At 38.1% G+C, this 18,391-nt stretch overlaps 1 protein-coding gene across 6 annotated transcripts in view; it reads right to left on the bottom strand.

Annotated features, from left to right (window-relative positions):
• Positions 1-18,391, bottom strand: part of LOC131438639 (matrix metalloproteinase-2) — a 604,535-nt gene that overhangs the window by 414,977 nt on the left and 171,167 nt on the right. For 4 of the 6 annotated variants that reach the window (XM_058608782.1, XM_058608783.1, XM_058608786.1 and 1 more), the window contains one exon: positions 10,455-10,488. The exons of the other annotated variants lie outside the window; for them this stretch is intronic. In XM_058608782.1, the coding sequence (XP_058464765.1) occupies positions 10,455-10,488 (34 nt within the window). The remainder of the gene's footprint in view (positions 1-10,454; positions 10,489-18,391) is intronic. 6 annotated transcript variants of the gene reach the window in all.

Genomic DNA, 18,391 nt, shown 5'->3' on the forward strand with positions numbered 1-18,391 from the left:
TTGCGGATTCAAAAGTGTGACGATTAATTGAAAATTTCAATCATTGGAAATTTTGGTTGCCTTGTTCCACATCAACGGCTCGAACAACCCCTTGAGAAGATGATGGAAACATACATCGAACTGAAAGCTGAAGCTAGGCGTATCGGACTGTCTATAAATGCGTCGAAAACAAAATACACGAGAGAAAGAGGCTTTAGAGAAGAAACACTACGCCTCCCACCAGGATTATTGATAGACGGTGACGATATCGAGGTGGTTGGCGAGTTCGTGTATTTGGGCTCACTGGTGATCGCCGATAATGACACCAGCAGAGAAATTTTGACACGTATTTTGGCAGGAAATCGTGCGTACTTCGGTGGATCGATCAAGTGGAGGGTGATCTCCGAAGCATCCGTGTCTTGAGTGGTTGGCGACGAGCAGCCATGGACCGAGTTATATGGAGACGTATTCTTGATACAGCAAAGAACACCCCAGGACTATAACTTTTTTTTTTTGTTTCAATTATAGAGGCTTTAACATCTTAGGTCATTCGCCTCTTCGGACCAGAAAATCTTTCTGACCCTATGTGCGGGGTTGGGAATCGAACCCAGGCGGGCTGCGTGAAAGGCATCGACTATCCCATCACGCTATACCCGTCCCCAGGACTATAACTGTTAGGTATTAGGTAACATTTAACATAGCTGGTTTAATCCGAATTTACGCCTCGTGATTAGAAGATTTTGTACGAATTTTAAACTTTTCGAGTCACTTAGTGGAATGGCGTGGAAAAAAATTCTATGTGAAATTTTTAAGATTTTATATTTAGATATTAAGAAATATCAAAGTTGTTTTGGGAAATTCCATGAAATTTGAGTGTTGGATGATTTAAGTTTAACGAAAAAATGTCATTCAGTGGAACATCATTCTAAGAAACTGTATCCAATCGATCTCACTTGATTCGTTGTTTCCCCGGAGAACCTACCGACCGTTTTGATGATTTCACACAAAAAAAAAACATTGAAACCCGAATCGTCAATCGTACTCGCACCGCACACCACCACATATATTTGCTTTACTTCTGTTGTCGCTGTCCCAAAATTTATTTGCCATTGTTCCGCTGAAATCGTTACGTAGGCCTTCAAACAAAAGCACAAAAATACCACCAATTATTATACAAATCCTTCCCGCGAGGCCAGTTGAAGCCGGTTGCTGTTTTTCTGTGCGCATATAAACTTTTTATGTACGGTTGATTTAGTGACATACATATGTTGTGCCGCACCTCCCTCCCGCCCATAAGCCAGCACCTTCTACACCCACCGAACAAAGCTCTCGTGATTCCGGTCGGTGAGTACTCAGTCGACTCGAATGAAACAATTGCTCTTGTTCATAGATAATTTATTGACGATGGGATGTAACAAACTTGAGTTACCGTAGACGTAAGCCGGCACGCGTCTCCATCGGGGTTATAACGGTTCGTGGAAACGCAGGGTTGTTTCAATCGATTTAAGTTGCACCCACTTTTGTGGTGGACGTTTTTTTCAGGTATTTATATACGTTCGCCGTTTGACCTGAACAAATTACACCATTTTTTCATGCTTTACAAAACAAATCAAACAATTGCATTCAGTAACCAAATGATCTGGATATAGTAAAATTCAAGTGCCTGTGTGTGTGTGTGTGTGTTTGTCTGTGCTTATGCTTGCGTTTGTATATGTGCCCAAATTGAGCATATTTTGTTCATAAAAATTTTATCGTTCAATTTACCGACGAATGGATATTACCGCCAGGATTGGATTTTCCAACCCCGGCGAAGAGCCAACGAGGGGATGATGTAGCATTGTTTTATTTTTGGTTGCATCACCACTCGCATGAGCGGTAATCCTTGCTGATTGGTTTTCAATTTTCTGTATACGGAAAAGCCACATCTGAGCAACCAGAAACTGAATCCGGGTGAAACCACGGAATTCGATTGCCGTTCCACAGTCGGGTATTTTGCCCTGTCGAACGTACGGCGGGATGTGTTTTGAGCGGTTTACGATGTGATCGGACATTCATTGTCATATTAATATTCGATCACCGTTCCACGGACAGGTCTAGGTTGGAGAAGTGGGACAACACTGTCGGTGCATAATGAGACTCTGGTGCTCTGGTGGTACCGGAATGGTGGGCTCATGAATCACACCGTTCCGACTCGTCGATTCAGATGCTTCAGCCGGAAATGCCATCAGCGACCGGTCAACTACTAGCCTAGCACAGTCCTCCGCCTAAATGTGTCACATTTCCGTTTGATGCATTAATCGCGATTATCGGCGGAAATTGATTAAAATTGCTCATAATTTTCCGAGCGAATGTTTTCCAACATGGCGTTGCTTAGTCGATTTTGTTATTGTTTGTTATTAGGTACGTGACCAGAAATTTTTTTAGTTGGGGAGGGGTGGTTCAGAGTACGAGGTCTGTTCAAAATGTACCCGGAATTCTCATTTTTCTAAAAAAATATTTATTTATTCGTCTACATCTATATGGTCCCCTTCAAAGTAATCCCCCCTAGATATAATACACTTATGCCAGCGTTTTTTCCAGTCTTCGAAACACCCCTGATAGTCACTTTTTGTAATGCTCTGTAGCACTCTCAGCGATTCTGCCTTTATCTCTTCAATCGATGAAAAACGCTGTCCTTTCATGGGTCTCTTCAACTTTGGGAACAGGAAAAAATCACACGGAGCGATATCTGGTGAATAAGGAGGTTGGGGCATGATTAAAGTCTTGTTTTTAGCCAAAAAATCACGAATAAGCAACGATGAATGAGCAGGTGCGTTATCAATTTGAAAAAATATGATGGCATGAGCCAACTGATATGCCAACTTCATTAGCAACTTCTCTAATAGTGATTCGGCGATCATCCATAATCATTTTTTCCACTTTTCCCACATTTTCATCGATTATTGACGTGCTGGGTCGACCGGAGCGTTCGTCGTCTTCAACGTCTTCGCGGCCATCTTGGAAACGCTTATACCACTCGTAAACACTTGTTTTTTTCATAGCAGACTCACCGTAGGCTCTCTGTAACATTTCGCACACTTGGTTACACTTTATTTCATTTTTCACGCAAAATTTAATACAAATTCTTTGACTCTTCAATTCTTCCATTGTTTAAACTGACAAAAATCGCCAAGCTCAAAAAAACACGTCTACACCAGCCGCTACAAGACAGAATGTAAACAATGAATACAGCTGAAAATTTCACCATACATTAGGGACATATGTACCAACACAATAAAAAAAAATTTTGACCACCGGACTCTCCAGACGCGCGCAATTAAAAAATTCCGGGAACTTTTTGAACAGACCTCGTATGTTTATTAATTTTCATACGTATAGAAATATGTATATAATTACTTGAAAAATTTTTGGTTAAAAAGTAATTTTTTGGAAATTAATTATTTTGTAATAGTCTTAAATATCTGAAGAAAAGAATTCTATATATATATAGGGGAGACCGGGGCTAAACCGGACACTTTTTCGAAATTAAAGAAAACATCCATTACAACAAGGTTTTTACTCAAGTTATCTCTACCGGTGTGTACATAAATTCAACCTTCAGCTAAAATTCCCAATTTGTGATTAGGAAAAATATGCATCAGTTTCAGTACTAAGTCGCTCAGAAGTTATCAATCCAAAATCCAATGTTTCTGGAATCGATACCTTAATTTCAACGTGAGAATGTACGTAGCACTCGGGTAGCCAGTACAATTATTTACTCGAAATGATGCGTAGAAATAAATCCAAGTAATAGTTGTAATGATATCGAAAATCTGTTTAAAATTAGTCGAACTGTAGATGTTCAAACCCAGACCACTAGTTGTACAGTTTTAATTAGCTCTTCTACATACTTGAATACTCTATCTCAAAATATCGAAAACGGACGGATACCTCATCTCTAAGTACAGGAATGCTTCAATAGACAACCTTGACCTAGAATCAATTGCTTGACGTTTGAGTCTGTCTGGACTAAGATATCTGCAAATAATCACCAAAAAATTACTTCATTGGAGTTGTTTACGTCCCTCCGGAAAAGCGTCATGATTGTGGTATTATGCAACAACTTCTCGATGATATCGAACGTGTTTCATCACAGTCAAATGGTAATGATGTGATTACTGTTCTTGGGGATTTCAATCAACCCGGTCTCAGATGGAAATCGTCGGATTATGGTTACGCTTACCCTGACCCTATGGCCTCGACAACGACCACCGCCAACTGAATTCTCTTAGATTGACTTGCCTTTAATAGACTTCATCAAATTAGTACGGTTTCGAATCACCAATCACGATTTCTTGATCTGGTGTTTGTTAACGACAATGGTTTATCCGAATGCACTGTTTCAGAAGCTTTGAATGCTTTCGAATGGTTCCGTGTGATGCCAATCATCCGGCGTTAGATATCGATATTTTACTCAAGGATGGCTTTTATCGTATCAAAGAACGTTCACTGGCAACTCTTCACACGATTGAATCAGTGCCATCAAAGAGAAACGGAAATCATCGCAACAACAAACACCCGGCATGGCTCATTTAACATAGAATCGACACCAGTGCGAGAGCGAATTTCTCTCGATGACATTTCTGAGAATCAAAGGTTAGCACGCTGCTGTGGGGATCCTCTCTGAAGCAATAAAAGGTCACTTATTCTCGTCTCGCGATCCGATTCTATACAGGCAGTTGATAATTGCGATAGAATCATTTTACTATTGCCACTTATTCTAACTATGTGCATATAACCTTTGTATAAGTTGTGTCTATGAAAATGTCTTTGAATGCTCCACACAAGGGTTTTGAAATATTGCAACCTAGTACGAGAATCATCAAGTTGAATCATCGATTCGATTTTATGCGATAATTGTCAACTTGCGATTCTCTCTTGGAAAATTCCACACAGCAACGATCATTATCAGACTGTAAATTTTTGTATGGGCCGTGAAACACTCAGAGTATGAGTGTAGGAGTAGGAGCGAAGAAATGTAGAAAAATTCTCTCGCGGTTCATGCATTGAGAGACTCGAGTACTTGTAGCATCTTCTACCGGATTGAAAATGTTGTATACAACATAGATAGCAATATAGCAGCTTCTGTCAAATTCTCGGCAATCACCAACACTGATTTTGATCAAAGGCTCGATGCTGTACGATGAATCGATTTCATTTGATCGCTTAAATTTTCGCAAAACAAATTTATCTACATTGCGTGACTTGTTGCTGCAAATCGATTGGAGAACGTTACATGAATACGACGATATTGATGCTACTGTTTTATACTACAAATCGTTTGTTATATAATTGTGTCGAGAACTCAGTCCCTAAGTGTCAACCACCGAGGAAACCGCCATTGACTAACGCTTTCCTACGGAATCTGAAGCGTATTCGTGGTAAAGCCCTACGTAGTTATACATATAGGCGATGTCCTATTTCTAAACGTCACTTTACAATAGCCAGCAACGAATACCGCAACTACAATAAGTTCTTGTACAAACGTTATCTTAACCGCATGCAACATAACTTAAGTCGAAATCCGAAGAGCTTCTGGTCATTTGTCAATACGAAGAGGAACGAAACTAAGGGGGGATTAATAGCTCTCTTATTGACTATAACCTTGCTTGCTCTGATTGTGTTTACAATCTATATATATTCACTGAAACATGGCTCAATTACCAAACATTATCGAAACAGATTTTTGGTAATGTGTATACAGTTTTCCGACAGGATAGAAACTCACATAACAGCGTTAAAAAACTGGAGGTGGAGTCCTAGTCGCCTGCCGGTCAGAATTCAAATCACGCCAGCTATTTATACCGAACTGCAACTGTGTTGAGCAAATTTGGGTTGCTATCAGTTTCAAGAATTACACACTTTACCTCTGCGTGCTGTACTTGCCGCCTGATCGTGTCAATGATTCTGTTCTAATCGATCAACACTTAAAGTCTCTCTCGTTTATAACGGCACAAGTATCCTTGAGCGATAGGATTATTGTGATCGGTGATTTCAACATTCCTCGTATCAAGTGGACCCGCTGTTGTTCTAGATATTTGTACTCTGATTCTACAAGCTCGTCGTTATCTTCTACAGCTTTAAAATTATTGGATGACTACAACACAGCCGGTTTAGTCCAATTAAATGACGTTTATAATAGCAATGGACGCCTGCTGGATCTTTGCTTCGTCAGTCAAGAACTTTCTGCCTCGATTACACTAACGGAAGCTCCAGCAACCCTTGTTAAAATTTGTAACCATCACCCACCGCTTCGAATATATATCCGTGACCAACCATCTATCAGATTCAAGAACATCGCTGAATCAACATACTACAACTTTAAAAAAGGAGACTTCACTGCTATGAGTAATTTTTCTCATCTTTAGATTGGAACTCTATATTATCCAATGAATGCAACTCAGCTGCAGTAACTTGGACTCATGTTGTGTTATACGCCATGGATCAGTTCGTACCAAAAAAGACACCTCGTAAAGCCATCCACCCACCATGGTCTAATTCCACCTTGAAAAAATATAAAAGTGCTAAGCGATCTGCCTTGAAGAAGTTGTCCAAATATCCTTCGCTACATCTCAGATTGCTTATTGCGTTGAAACTACCGTTATAAACGTCTAAATAAGACTCTCTACCATAACTACCAACAGCGGATCCAGAGAAGTCTTAGAACGAACCCGAAAAGCTTCTGGAGTTACGTCAACGAACAACGTAAAGAAACGGGCTTTCGAACTCAAATGTCACTTGATGGAGTTCAAGCATCAACATCTCCTGAAATCTGTGATCTGTTTCGTAAGCATTTTAGCAGTGTTTTTTCGGACGAAATTTTAACTGATGATCAAATTCATGAAGCGACCGGTAACGTTCCTCTGCGTACTCCCTTCGGCTCTCATCCAATTATTACGACCACTGAAGTTAGCAAAGCGTGCTCCAAGCTTAAGTCATCATTCAGTGCTGGTCCTGATGGGATCCCATCTATATTACTAAAAAGATGTTCAAATGGTATTTCGATTCCACTATCGATACTGTTTAATAGTTCTTTGAAAGCAGGACATTTTCCGGCCATATGGAAAAAATCATACATTTTTCCCGTCTTTAAGAAAGGCAGTAAAAACGAGATATCAAATTATCGTGGAATAGCGGCGTTATGCGCAGTATCCAAATTATTCGAACTAATCGTCTTGGACTTCATCATACATAATTGCTCAAACTATATATCTGAAAGTCAACACGGTTTTATGCCGAAACGATCTACTACTACAAATCTCGTATCTTACACATCATTTATCATAAAATCCCTGCAAGCCCGACTGCAAGTAGATGCTATATATACCGATTTCTCTGCTGCTTTCGACAAGATCAATCACCGGATCACAATTTCGAAATTGAGTAGACTTGGATTCAACGGACGTTTTCTTAATTGGCTGTGCTCATATTTAACCGATCGCGACATGTCAGTGAAAATAGGAGATTGCACTACGTCTCCATTTACGGTCAGTTCCGGAGTTCCTCAAGGCAGTCATCTTGGACCGTTCATATTCCTACTCTACCTAAATGATTTAAATATTTTGCTAAAATGCATGAAGTTATCGTATGCTGATGATTTCAAACTCTTTCACCTTATCAAAACCGTCGAAGACGCCAGATTCTTGCAGTCACAACTGGACATTTTTACAAATTGGTGTAGAGTAAACCGAATGACCGTTAATGCTTCAAAATGTTCTGTTATTTCATTCACTCGCAAACATTATATGATTGAATTCGACTACACGATCTTACAAACTGTTCTTAGACGAGAATCGTGTATTAAAGACTTGGGAGTTATTTTGGATTAGAAAATGAATTACAAACAGCACATTGAATATACCATCAATAAAGCCTCGAAACTGTTAGGGTTCGTCTTCCGTGTGACGAAAGACTTCAAAAACATATATTGCCTCAAAACATTATATTGTTCTTTGGTCCGTTCTACACTAGAATATGCAGCTGTGGTTTGGTCACCCTACTATCAAAACGACATTCAACGCATAGAAAATATTCAACATAAATTTATTCGTTTTGCGCTTCGCCTACTACCATGGAGAGACCCCCTAAATCTTCCGAGTTACCAAGATCGCTGCAAGCTCATAGATCTCGATCTATTGTCCATTCGCAGAAATGTGTTCAAGGCTGTTTTCATTGCTGATCTTCTCCAGTCACGAATTGATTGCTCGGAGCTGTTACGTTTGCTAGATTTTGATATTCGTCGTCGTTGTCTTTGAAGTCATCCTTTCCTACGCATTCCTGCCGCCAGAACCAACTATGGCCACAACGAGTCATTTGTCAGTATGTGCCGAGTGTTCAATAGCTGTTCAAGTCAGTTCGACTTTCATCTAACTCGTGATACTATCAGGAAATTGTTTAGCCGAACACTATCTCTTTAGAAGTTTATCGTTTGTTCTAAGTACTTAGCTATGTAGTTATAATAGTTAATGATATGCAATATGTTATAATAGTTATTAATATGAAATGTATCATTTGGATATTCTGTAATCTGTTGGTACAAAGGATGAGGAGGTTTTATGCCTACTGGAGACATAGTGTTAGATTGATAATAACTTATCTCCAGTGGGCTTTTCCCTGCTCCAGAAATAAAAATAAAATAAATAAATAAAAATAAATCTGGTCTCCCATCTACGATTTTTTACAACGGCGAAGAAGCTACGACTGTGGACTGTTTGCTAGATATTTTTCCAGTGCCTTTTCATCTCACTCATCATCTGCTATTGAGCTTGAAGACGCTGTCCGTGATATTCCTGCTGATGTCATCGATATGGATGTTTTTGTTATCTAAGAACAAATGGTACTTTCTGCCATCCGGAATGTGAAATCCGTATTTGCACCAAGGCGCAATGCCTTCTGCTATTTTGAAAAAATGTTCGGATCTTTTAGCAGTCCCACTAACATACATCTTCAATTTGTCGCTCCAGCAACAAACATTCCCTACTGATTGGAAAAAAATCTGTTATGCTCCCGGCTTATAAGAAAGGTGACAAGTGTAACGTTGTCAATTACCGAGGAATCACGTCGCTGTATGTCGTGTCTAAGATCTTTGATTCACTCATCAATGCTAATCTTTTGTCAACATGTCGTCATTATATAAGCAAATGCCAGCATGGATTCTTTCCCGGTCGATCGATTTAGACTAATCTAGTTAGTTTCACGTATTATTGCACCGAGCAAATGTCTAAAAAATAGCAGATTGATGTGATTTACACAGACCTTAAGGCTGCTTATGACACAGTTAACCACGAAATTTTACTTACTAAGCTTATTAAGCTAGGTTGCTCGATTCGATTTTGTCAATGGCTTCGATCATATCTCGTCAACCTTTAAGTTGTAGTACAAATTGGAAGCACTGTATCTAATTCATTTACTAACAGTTCCGTAGTTCCTCAAAGAAGCACACTTGGACCACTTCTTTTATCGCTATTTATTAACGATGTTGTCTTTGTCTTAAGGCATGGAGGAAAGCTATTATTCGCCGACGATTTAAAAATATTCCTCGTTATTCGCATAGAAGCTGATTGCCAAGAATTGCAGCATCTCGTTGATATGTTTTATGAATGATGTGTACGAAACATGATGGTTCTCTGTGTTACAAAAAGTTATGTTATCAGCTATTATCGTACAAGAAACAAACTTAGTTTCAATTATATTGTGGCTGGCACTGAACTGCAACGTGTGGGCCACGTCAAGGATTTAGGTGTTATTCTGGATGAGAAACTAACATACACCCGTCATCTTGCGGCTACGATTGACAAAGCAAATCGGTTACTCGGATTTATATTCACAATATCATTTCGTGATCCACTCTGTTTAAAGGCGCTATATTGTTCCTTGGTACGATCGCAACTAAAAAGACTTAAAGCTGTTCAACGAAAATTTGTACGTTATGCATTACGTGAACTGCCCTGGAGCAACCCGTTGAGTTTACCGCCGTACAAGGATCTTCATCAACTATTAGGACTTAAATCTTTAGCCGATCGACGACATGCATCTCAAGCGATTTTCACATCAAAGCTACTACTGGCTGAATATGATGCTCCTAATCTTTTATCCCAAGTGAGCTTGTATGTTCCTACACGTATTCTTTGACCGCGACCTTTACTACATACTGATCTACGCAATACCGGCTACGCTACAAACAGCCCGATTTTGGCAATGATTCGCCGCGTCAACGAGTTCAGCGATTTGTTTGACTTCGTCACAACGTCATCTCAGTTTCGTCACCGGTTACTATGGCACTAAGTTGTTCATAATTATGTTTATTCCGTTAAGATAACTTGTTAGGTAGCTTTTAGTAGTTCATTAAGACTTATTGTCAGGTGAGCAGTATTGAATAAATAAATACATAAATATAAAACAAGTCCTACGTCAAAAATGGTGGGTAAATTGCTTACCGTATATTGATATTATACGATCAGCATTCCATACCTGTAAATATAAAAGAAAGACAATATGTTAGATTCGAGAAAGAAATAGATGTAGTTATCTATAGGGGAGAGTCGGCAGCCTTGGGCCACTCGTATCTTATCGAAAAGTATTGAAGGAATTTTTTATTACAAATAAAGTGAGTAGTTGCAGTGATCTGCATCCTGCATCTGCATCTTTTTCGAAAATAATTGATTACTTTGAACCAAAAAAAATAACCCTTTTTTGCGACGGCAAAGTAAATTTTTGGTTTGAAGATTATTTATCATTAAGTTGATATAATGTAAATTTTTTCTACAGTTTAGCAGAAAATAATATAATTGAGTATAAAACAATTCTTGCAACACTCGGTTTGTAATGAAATCTATGAAATCATACATAGATTTCATTACAAATCGAGTGTTGCAAAAATTGTATGGGTCATAGAACAGAAAAACTTGTTTTAATCCACCTAGTGATGTAATGATGCCTTTCTCATTTTCCCATTTTTACCTGTATATTACAGCAGAAATTCCCCGACATACTACAATTTGAAATATTCACAAAATATTTTTGAAGATTTCTGTTTCATAATACTACTACATTGATACACTACATTTTAAGTTGGTAAAAATCTATTCAATCATATGTGAGAAAGTGAAGTGAGCTCCATTTTATTATATTTGATTATTATTGCCGGTACTTCCGGAACCGAAAGCTGGATATCGGCATAGTGACATTCGGTTCATTCAACCATACACTAACATGAACTACAAATTTATTTACGGTTCCCTATGACGTTTTGAATGTGGGAAAAAATGTACCGGTAGTCGGAATTGGATAAAATTTAGTAAATCATTTAGTGGACTATCAATAGTTTATATGGTTTCAGAGTCTCATGATCTGCAAACAAGAGAAAATCACTAGCCAATATAAAAAGGTTGCTTATGAATAAAGTACTTCTGAAATTGACGTTTTCATACTGAGCACCCTATCTCCGCAACCAGGGGTTTGATCCGAATAAAAATTAGGATATTCTTATGACATCTTAAGAGCTTCCATTTTTGAAAAATGTGAGTGACATTATTTTCACATGTTTTGTGCATTATTTTCACATTCTTATGCATATCACCCTGTAATTCTGGAACCGTAAGTTGGATAAAAATGAAATTCCAGAACTTTGTCCGAGACCATAAGACCTTTTATAAGAATCTAAGTTTGTGAAAATCGTTTCAGCCATCTCCGAGCAAAGTGAGTGACATAATATTCACATTTTTAATGCACTATTTTCATATTTTCTATCAAGTTGGATACATATGAAATTTCGGAACTTTGTTTGGAGCCATGAGACAAAACAAAGCCTTGGTATTACATTTCTGTAGTAAAATTTGACCTTCTGTTTCAGCAGACTTCGCAGCCGATTCAGAGTGTACAGAACCATTGCATGGTTCTAACACTACGAATCCTTCCAGGTCGAGGCTCGAACATACCACAACTGGTTTGTAAGACCAGCGCCCTATGCATTGAACCGCCAACCCGGGACGGAACCATGAGACCTTCAATTTGAATCTAAGTTTGTGAAACTCGGTTCTACCATCTTCGAGGAAATTGAGTGATATTAATTTCACATTTTTGGTTCATATCACACTGTAATTCCGGAACCGGAAGTCTAATCCAAACGAAATCCAATTTGTATGAGACTGTGAGACCTTTCATTTGAATTTAAGTTTGTTAAAATCGGTTTTGCCATATCTGAGAAAAGTGAGTGACTTTATTTTCACATTTTTAATGCATTATTTTCACATTTTTGGTGCATCTAACTCTGTAATTCCGGAAGCTGAAGTCGGATCTAAATGATATTCAGGAACTTCATATGGAACTATCAGACCTTTCATTTGAATCCTAATTTGTGAAAATCGATTCAGCCATCTCTGAGAAAAGTGAGTGACATTATTTTCACATTTTTTTGTGACATTATTTTCACATTTTTTGTGAAACTCCGAAACCGGAAGTCGAATCCAAATGAAATCCAGGGACTTTGTATGGGACTATGATACCTTTAATTTGAATCTAAGTTTTTGAATATCGGTTCAGCCATATATGAGAAAAGTGAGTGACATTATTTTCACATTTTTGGTGGATATCACCCTGTATAATAAAATTCAGCAACTTTGTATAAAATTCAGCATAAAATTCAGCAACTTTGTATAGGACTGTGAGACCTTTCTTTTGAATCTAAGTTTGTGAAAATCGATTCATCCATCTCTGAGAAAAATGAGTGACATTATTTTCACATTTTTGGTGCATATCACCCTGTAACTCCGAAACCGGACGTCGGATCCGAATCAAATTCAGGAACTTTGTATGAGACCTTTCATTTGAATCTAAGTTTGTGAAAATCGGTTCAGCCATCTCCGATAAAAGTGAGTGACAATACACGTACACACGTCGAGCTGAGTCGAATGATATCTGACATTAGGCCCTTCGGGCCTCGGTTCAAAAGTCGGTTTTTGCAGTGATTGTATTTTTTATATATGAGAAAGGCAAAAAGGGGAAAATATCAATAATAGCCGTTTCGAGCAAAACAAAAACGTAAGAGATCCTTAACACCAAGAAAATCAGTAAAAAATAAACTTTAAGTGAGTGTATTGCATCGAGTGTCGAGTGTGGTTCCATTTAATTTTCCAGAATTTAATTTGAATCCGAATTCCGGTTCCGGAATTACAAGGGAATATGTGCAAATGTATGAAAAAATGCACATCGGAAATGTCTTAACCGATTTCCACAAAATAAGAAGGAAATAAAAGGTCTTAAATTTTTTTGTAAAAATCCGACTTCCGGTTCCGGCATTACAGGGCGATTAATGAAAATTTTCAATTTCATTATTTTTCCAATAGCGATGGCGAAACGAGGTGCACATTTCTATAATACTTACTGCTAAATTCACCTAGTTGGCAGATCTGGTTAGTTAGTGAATATACAAAACTACTTTGGGACCACTGATCCCGGATTCTGCTTCCAAAAGCACCGATAATAGTGGAAAAAAAGCTCCAAAACGGAACTCACATCGATTTCTCAGCAACGGTTAAACCGATTTTTATGAACCATGAGAATCAAATTAAAGCTCTCATTGTCTTTAAATATACTGTGCCATTTCATTCAGACTTCCAGTTCCGAAACTATTCCGAAACGATGAGTATCGAAACATTCAAATCGTCATTTAAAATGATGAAGCAAAACCGGTACGCATCGGTACGTGCGGTACGAAAAAAAAAACATTTCCGGCTTTGCTGCGTTCGCAGTACACTTTGTTCAATTTCGTGTAGCGTGCAGGGTTGCCACATTTAAATCTATGTTTTTCAGGTGAAAATTATGTAAGTTTGTAAATCTTTCATTCAATTTGTCTAGTGGGAAGCTACAGTAGTAGTTTTTTTAAAGTCATGATAAAGATGTTGTTCTATAAAAGTACACTTATTGCCTTTCTCATATATATAGTTTATGAAATCACTTGAAAAATTAACTAGTGAAAAATGGCCGGAAGGGCTAAATGTTCTATATCATTCGATCGAATTAAGCAATGTCTGTGTATGTATGTGTGTGTGAGTATGTGTCAAAAAATGTCACTCATAAAACAAAACAACTCATAATTTCATAGGTAGCTATTAAATTCCATCATGCTTTCATAGAGTAAAGTGTGTTCAAAATTGCACACCGTCATTTAGAGCGACGACGCAAAAAGGGTCAAATTCTTATAGATTTGATTCAAAACTGATTCAATTTGTAGGTTATATTAGTTACTTACTAAACAAACCGACTTCGGCTATATTGGTTCCAAGTTTCCTGTTCCAGAAGTACCGGAAATAGTGGTCAAAAACTCTAAAACGAGAATCACTCGATTTTCTCAGAGATGATTTGATTGATATTTTACAAACTCAAGCTCAAATGAAAGTTCCTCTAGTCTCATAAGTTGCTGTTTAATTTCATCCGGATCCGACTTCCGGTTTCAGAACTATAGGGTAAAGTGTGTTTAATCATTCAGTGCGATGATGCAAAATAATGAAAAATTTGTATTAACTTGACATAACTGTTCACAAATTGAAAAGGTTTTTTTAAGCTCATACCCAAAGCAAGTTTCTTATTTTTCTTCAAGATTTATAAAAACAAAATCTTGACAGAATCTTCTTGTGATATTTTTGGAGATATAAGTAATATAAGAAAAGCAGCATTACACCACTAGGTGGATTAAAGAAGGTTTTTCATTTTTACTTGCATGACATTACACATCTTAGTTTATGATATTAGGGGAATGGGGGCAAAGCGGGAACATTTTGGTTTTATGATTATGTTTACTATTTATTGCGCTGTTTATACTTGATTAGACTTCTGCGGAAAAGTTATGTGCACAAGTCCATTTTCCTCAGTACACATATACAAATAAGCATAGCAAATTAGCACCAGTGAGCCACATTTGCAGATTGATCTTTAAATTTACCAATTTCTAACGAATAATTATTGACTTGTATTTTCACTTAGTTTCAAATGTAAAATGGACAATTTTTTTACAATATGGATTAAGATATCATGTGCGATTGAAAATTCCTAACGATTATACAGACGCAGCGAAATAAAAGACTAGTGTCATAAATGTTTTACTACCGTAAAACAGAGGAGATATCAAGAAAATCCCGCTTTCCCCTACTTCTACTAAAAATATACATTAATTAACAAATGCAACCTTAATAATTTTTGTCTTCACAAGAAACAGTACTATTCAAAGTTTTAGCTAATGAAACAGTTATAAATTCAATTATGATGATAGTTGTGAACTTGACAATTCGTTGACATATGACCCAAGGCACACTTTCCAAGTTCAATTTATATGTATAAATTACAAAAGAATCGTTTTACAAAAAGTTACACAACGAAGGTAAGGTAATGCCAGAGTGTGAAATTTTTAACCACCTTTCAGCTACAGTGTTAAAAAAATGTCCTGTAAAAAATGGCCCAAGGCTGCCGACTCTCCCCTATAGATAAAAAAGCAGAGGCCATGATTTGTGATCGCATCACTTGAGAACGGATGGACGGATTAACGTGATTCTTTTTTTTTTGTTTGATCAGGAGGGGAAAAAGCTACAAACGAAATCACGTAAAAAGAAAGCTCCTAACCAAAATTGATTCATTTTGGAATCAACCGGCACTGTGAGCAGTTCGACCCATTGCGTCAGTCTGCTGGTGGTCGTTTGCATTGGAGAAAAAGAAAACGAAAAGTGGACAGCGATGGGGAGCATTATACAAAATCAACCGTTCTAATGGCTCTAAATGTTATCTAAAGAACTATTAAGACTACTTCTTTGCAGGCCGAACGTAAAAATCATCAGTTTAGTGCAAATCTATAATAATTTGATTAGCTTTGTGCACTTTTCGCAGTGCGCAATTCGCACCAAAGGAGTGCAAATAATGCTTCGCAGAAACGTGCTTCGAACAGCGTTCAATATCGTAGAAAATACTACCTTCTAAAAGCCCGAAAGTAATCCCGCGATTACATCATTCAGCTGCTGGTCGTTTGCGTGCGAGTAACATAAAAAAATACATTTAATCGGGCCGTCAAAATTAAAATTGATAATCTCATATAAATTAATTTGATTTTATAAAAATCGGTTTTCAATCTGAATAAGTGTCGTCACTAATACATACAACTTCCAACTTCATGGGTACCGCGACTCTCGGTGCGGAACGTTAACGCTACAGGGAAGAGCACACAAGCAAGTGGCAGATTTACGATGTGCGCCGTTGTCCCGGTTTGGCGGTTCAATGCATAAGGCACTGGTCTTATTACAAACCAGTTGTCGTATGTTCGAGCTTCGACCTGGAAGGATTCGTAGTGTCAGTAGAATCGTAGCACCAGCCATACAATGGTTCTGTACACTCTGAATCGGCTGCGAAGTCTGTCAAATTCCACAACAGGAATGCAATATCAAGGCTTTGCTATGCCGTTCGTCAAACTAGAGGCAACCGATTCGTTTGGAATTTTGCTCGTGGAAATATTGTTCAACTGTGTTGAAATTTGGAGAATTGGTAACCTTCAATTCCTTTCTGAATCCAATGCATTTTACAAAGAACTAATGAGATTTTACTTGAAATTGATGATTTATTAGTAGAACAATGTACCAAAATAAATGTGCATTTTGAAAGTGATCTACCCCTTGTCGACAGCAATCCTACGTCAATCTCGCGGTTATGTCTCCAATCAAGGATGGCTTTTATCGTATCAAAGAACGCTCACTGACAACTCCTCACACGATTGAATCAGTGCCATCAAAGAGAGACGGATATCATCGCAACAACAAAAACCCGGCATAGCTCAGTGGATAACTGCGATAGAATCATTTTACTATTGCCGCTTATTCTAACAATGTGCATATGAACTTTGTATAAGTTGTGTCTATGAAAATGTATGTGATGCTCCACACAAGGGTTTTGAAATATTGCAACCTAGTATGAGAATCATCAAGTTGAATCATCGATTCGATTTTCTACGATAATTGTCAACTTGCGATTCTCTCGGGAATTCCACACAGCAACGATCATTATCAGACTGTATTTTTTTAAGGGCGTGAAATACTGAGAGTATGAAGTGGAGCGAAGAAATGTAGCAAAATTCTCTCACGGTTCATGCATTGAGAGATTCGAGTTCGTGTAGCATCTTCTACCGGATTTAAAATGTTGTATACAATATAGATAGCAATATAGCAGTTTCTGTCAAATTTTCGGCAATCACCAACACTGTCTTCAATGTTGTTTTCGTTTGAGAAAACTGAAACTGACCTTGGTTAGTTTCATCAAATAAACACTTTTCATGAAACTGTGTTAGTTTCGCACTTAGCTGATTTTAAGTTCAACAACGTTGAAACTACGTTCAAAACTAGCTTCAAACAAGCAGTTAGTGTGAAAAACCGTGTTAGTTTTGGCATCAAGCGAAAACGACATAGCATTATCTACTATGTAATAGTTTTTTTTGTTTCTTTAGTGCTGCCTGGAAAGGTTAAATCGGTGTTGGTACTAGTGGGTTTGCCATGTTCGAAAATGGTTTAGGTTGATGCTTTTGTAAATGGAGACTGTTCATGTTCGCTCGTCACGTCCTTGTCTATGGTTGATGATGACTTTCCTTGCAGTTGCTGGGCAGGGTTTACCGTAGTAAACAGGTTGTTTACTGAATTGACGTGCAATCAGATCAGATTCTCGTAAGGTACCAGTGGTTCACGAGGGCACCGCGTATCGTGACCAAAAGTCACGTAAGAAGAAATAGCCTTAAGTAAAAGCATACGTATCACAAGCACGTCATTTCGGATACCAGGAAGGAATTTCCCAGATTGTTCTCTTGACTGCAGTGAAGTAAGTTAGCTCAAACCTAATTGTCATCTACGCTTGCTTCAAATTCCAATACCGAAGTGTCTCTTTCGCACCCTAAATCAAAATTGTGATCGAGTTGTAAGAGTAACAAAGCAAAAATATTAACGATTGTCGATGTGACCTCGCCTGAGCTTCTGAGGTTCTGATTTGAAAGGCCTTTCAATTACAATCATTTACTAGAGGCAACAGACAACCTTACTTGTTCGACCAGAGTACACAATCTCGGAGTGGAATTGGGTGAAGTTCAATTTAATCAATCAAACGTTCGTTCTTTCCATCTCAAGCTGACTGAATCGAACAAACACACCTCATCGCTCCTCTTTACACACCCCTGCATCCCAACCGTCGATCGCACGTCTGCCACACCACCAGGCAAAACCAACCCGGCCGACTATCTATTTGTCCAAAGCGAACCCATTTATCATTGATCATTGGCAACAGCAATCCTCCTACTTCCATTTCCACCCCCTCGAAATTGATTTGCCCCCATAAGGAATGGTCAGCTCATCGTCGGAGA

Source organism: Malaya genurostris, chromosome 3 (assembly GCF_030247185.1).
Source record: "Malaya genurostris strain Urasoe2022 chromosome 3, Malgen_1.1, whole genome shotgun sequence".
Taxonomy (NCBI): domain Eukaryota; kingdom Metazoa; phylum Arthropoda; class Insecta; order Diptera; family Culicidae; genus Malaya; species Malaya genurostris.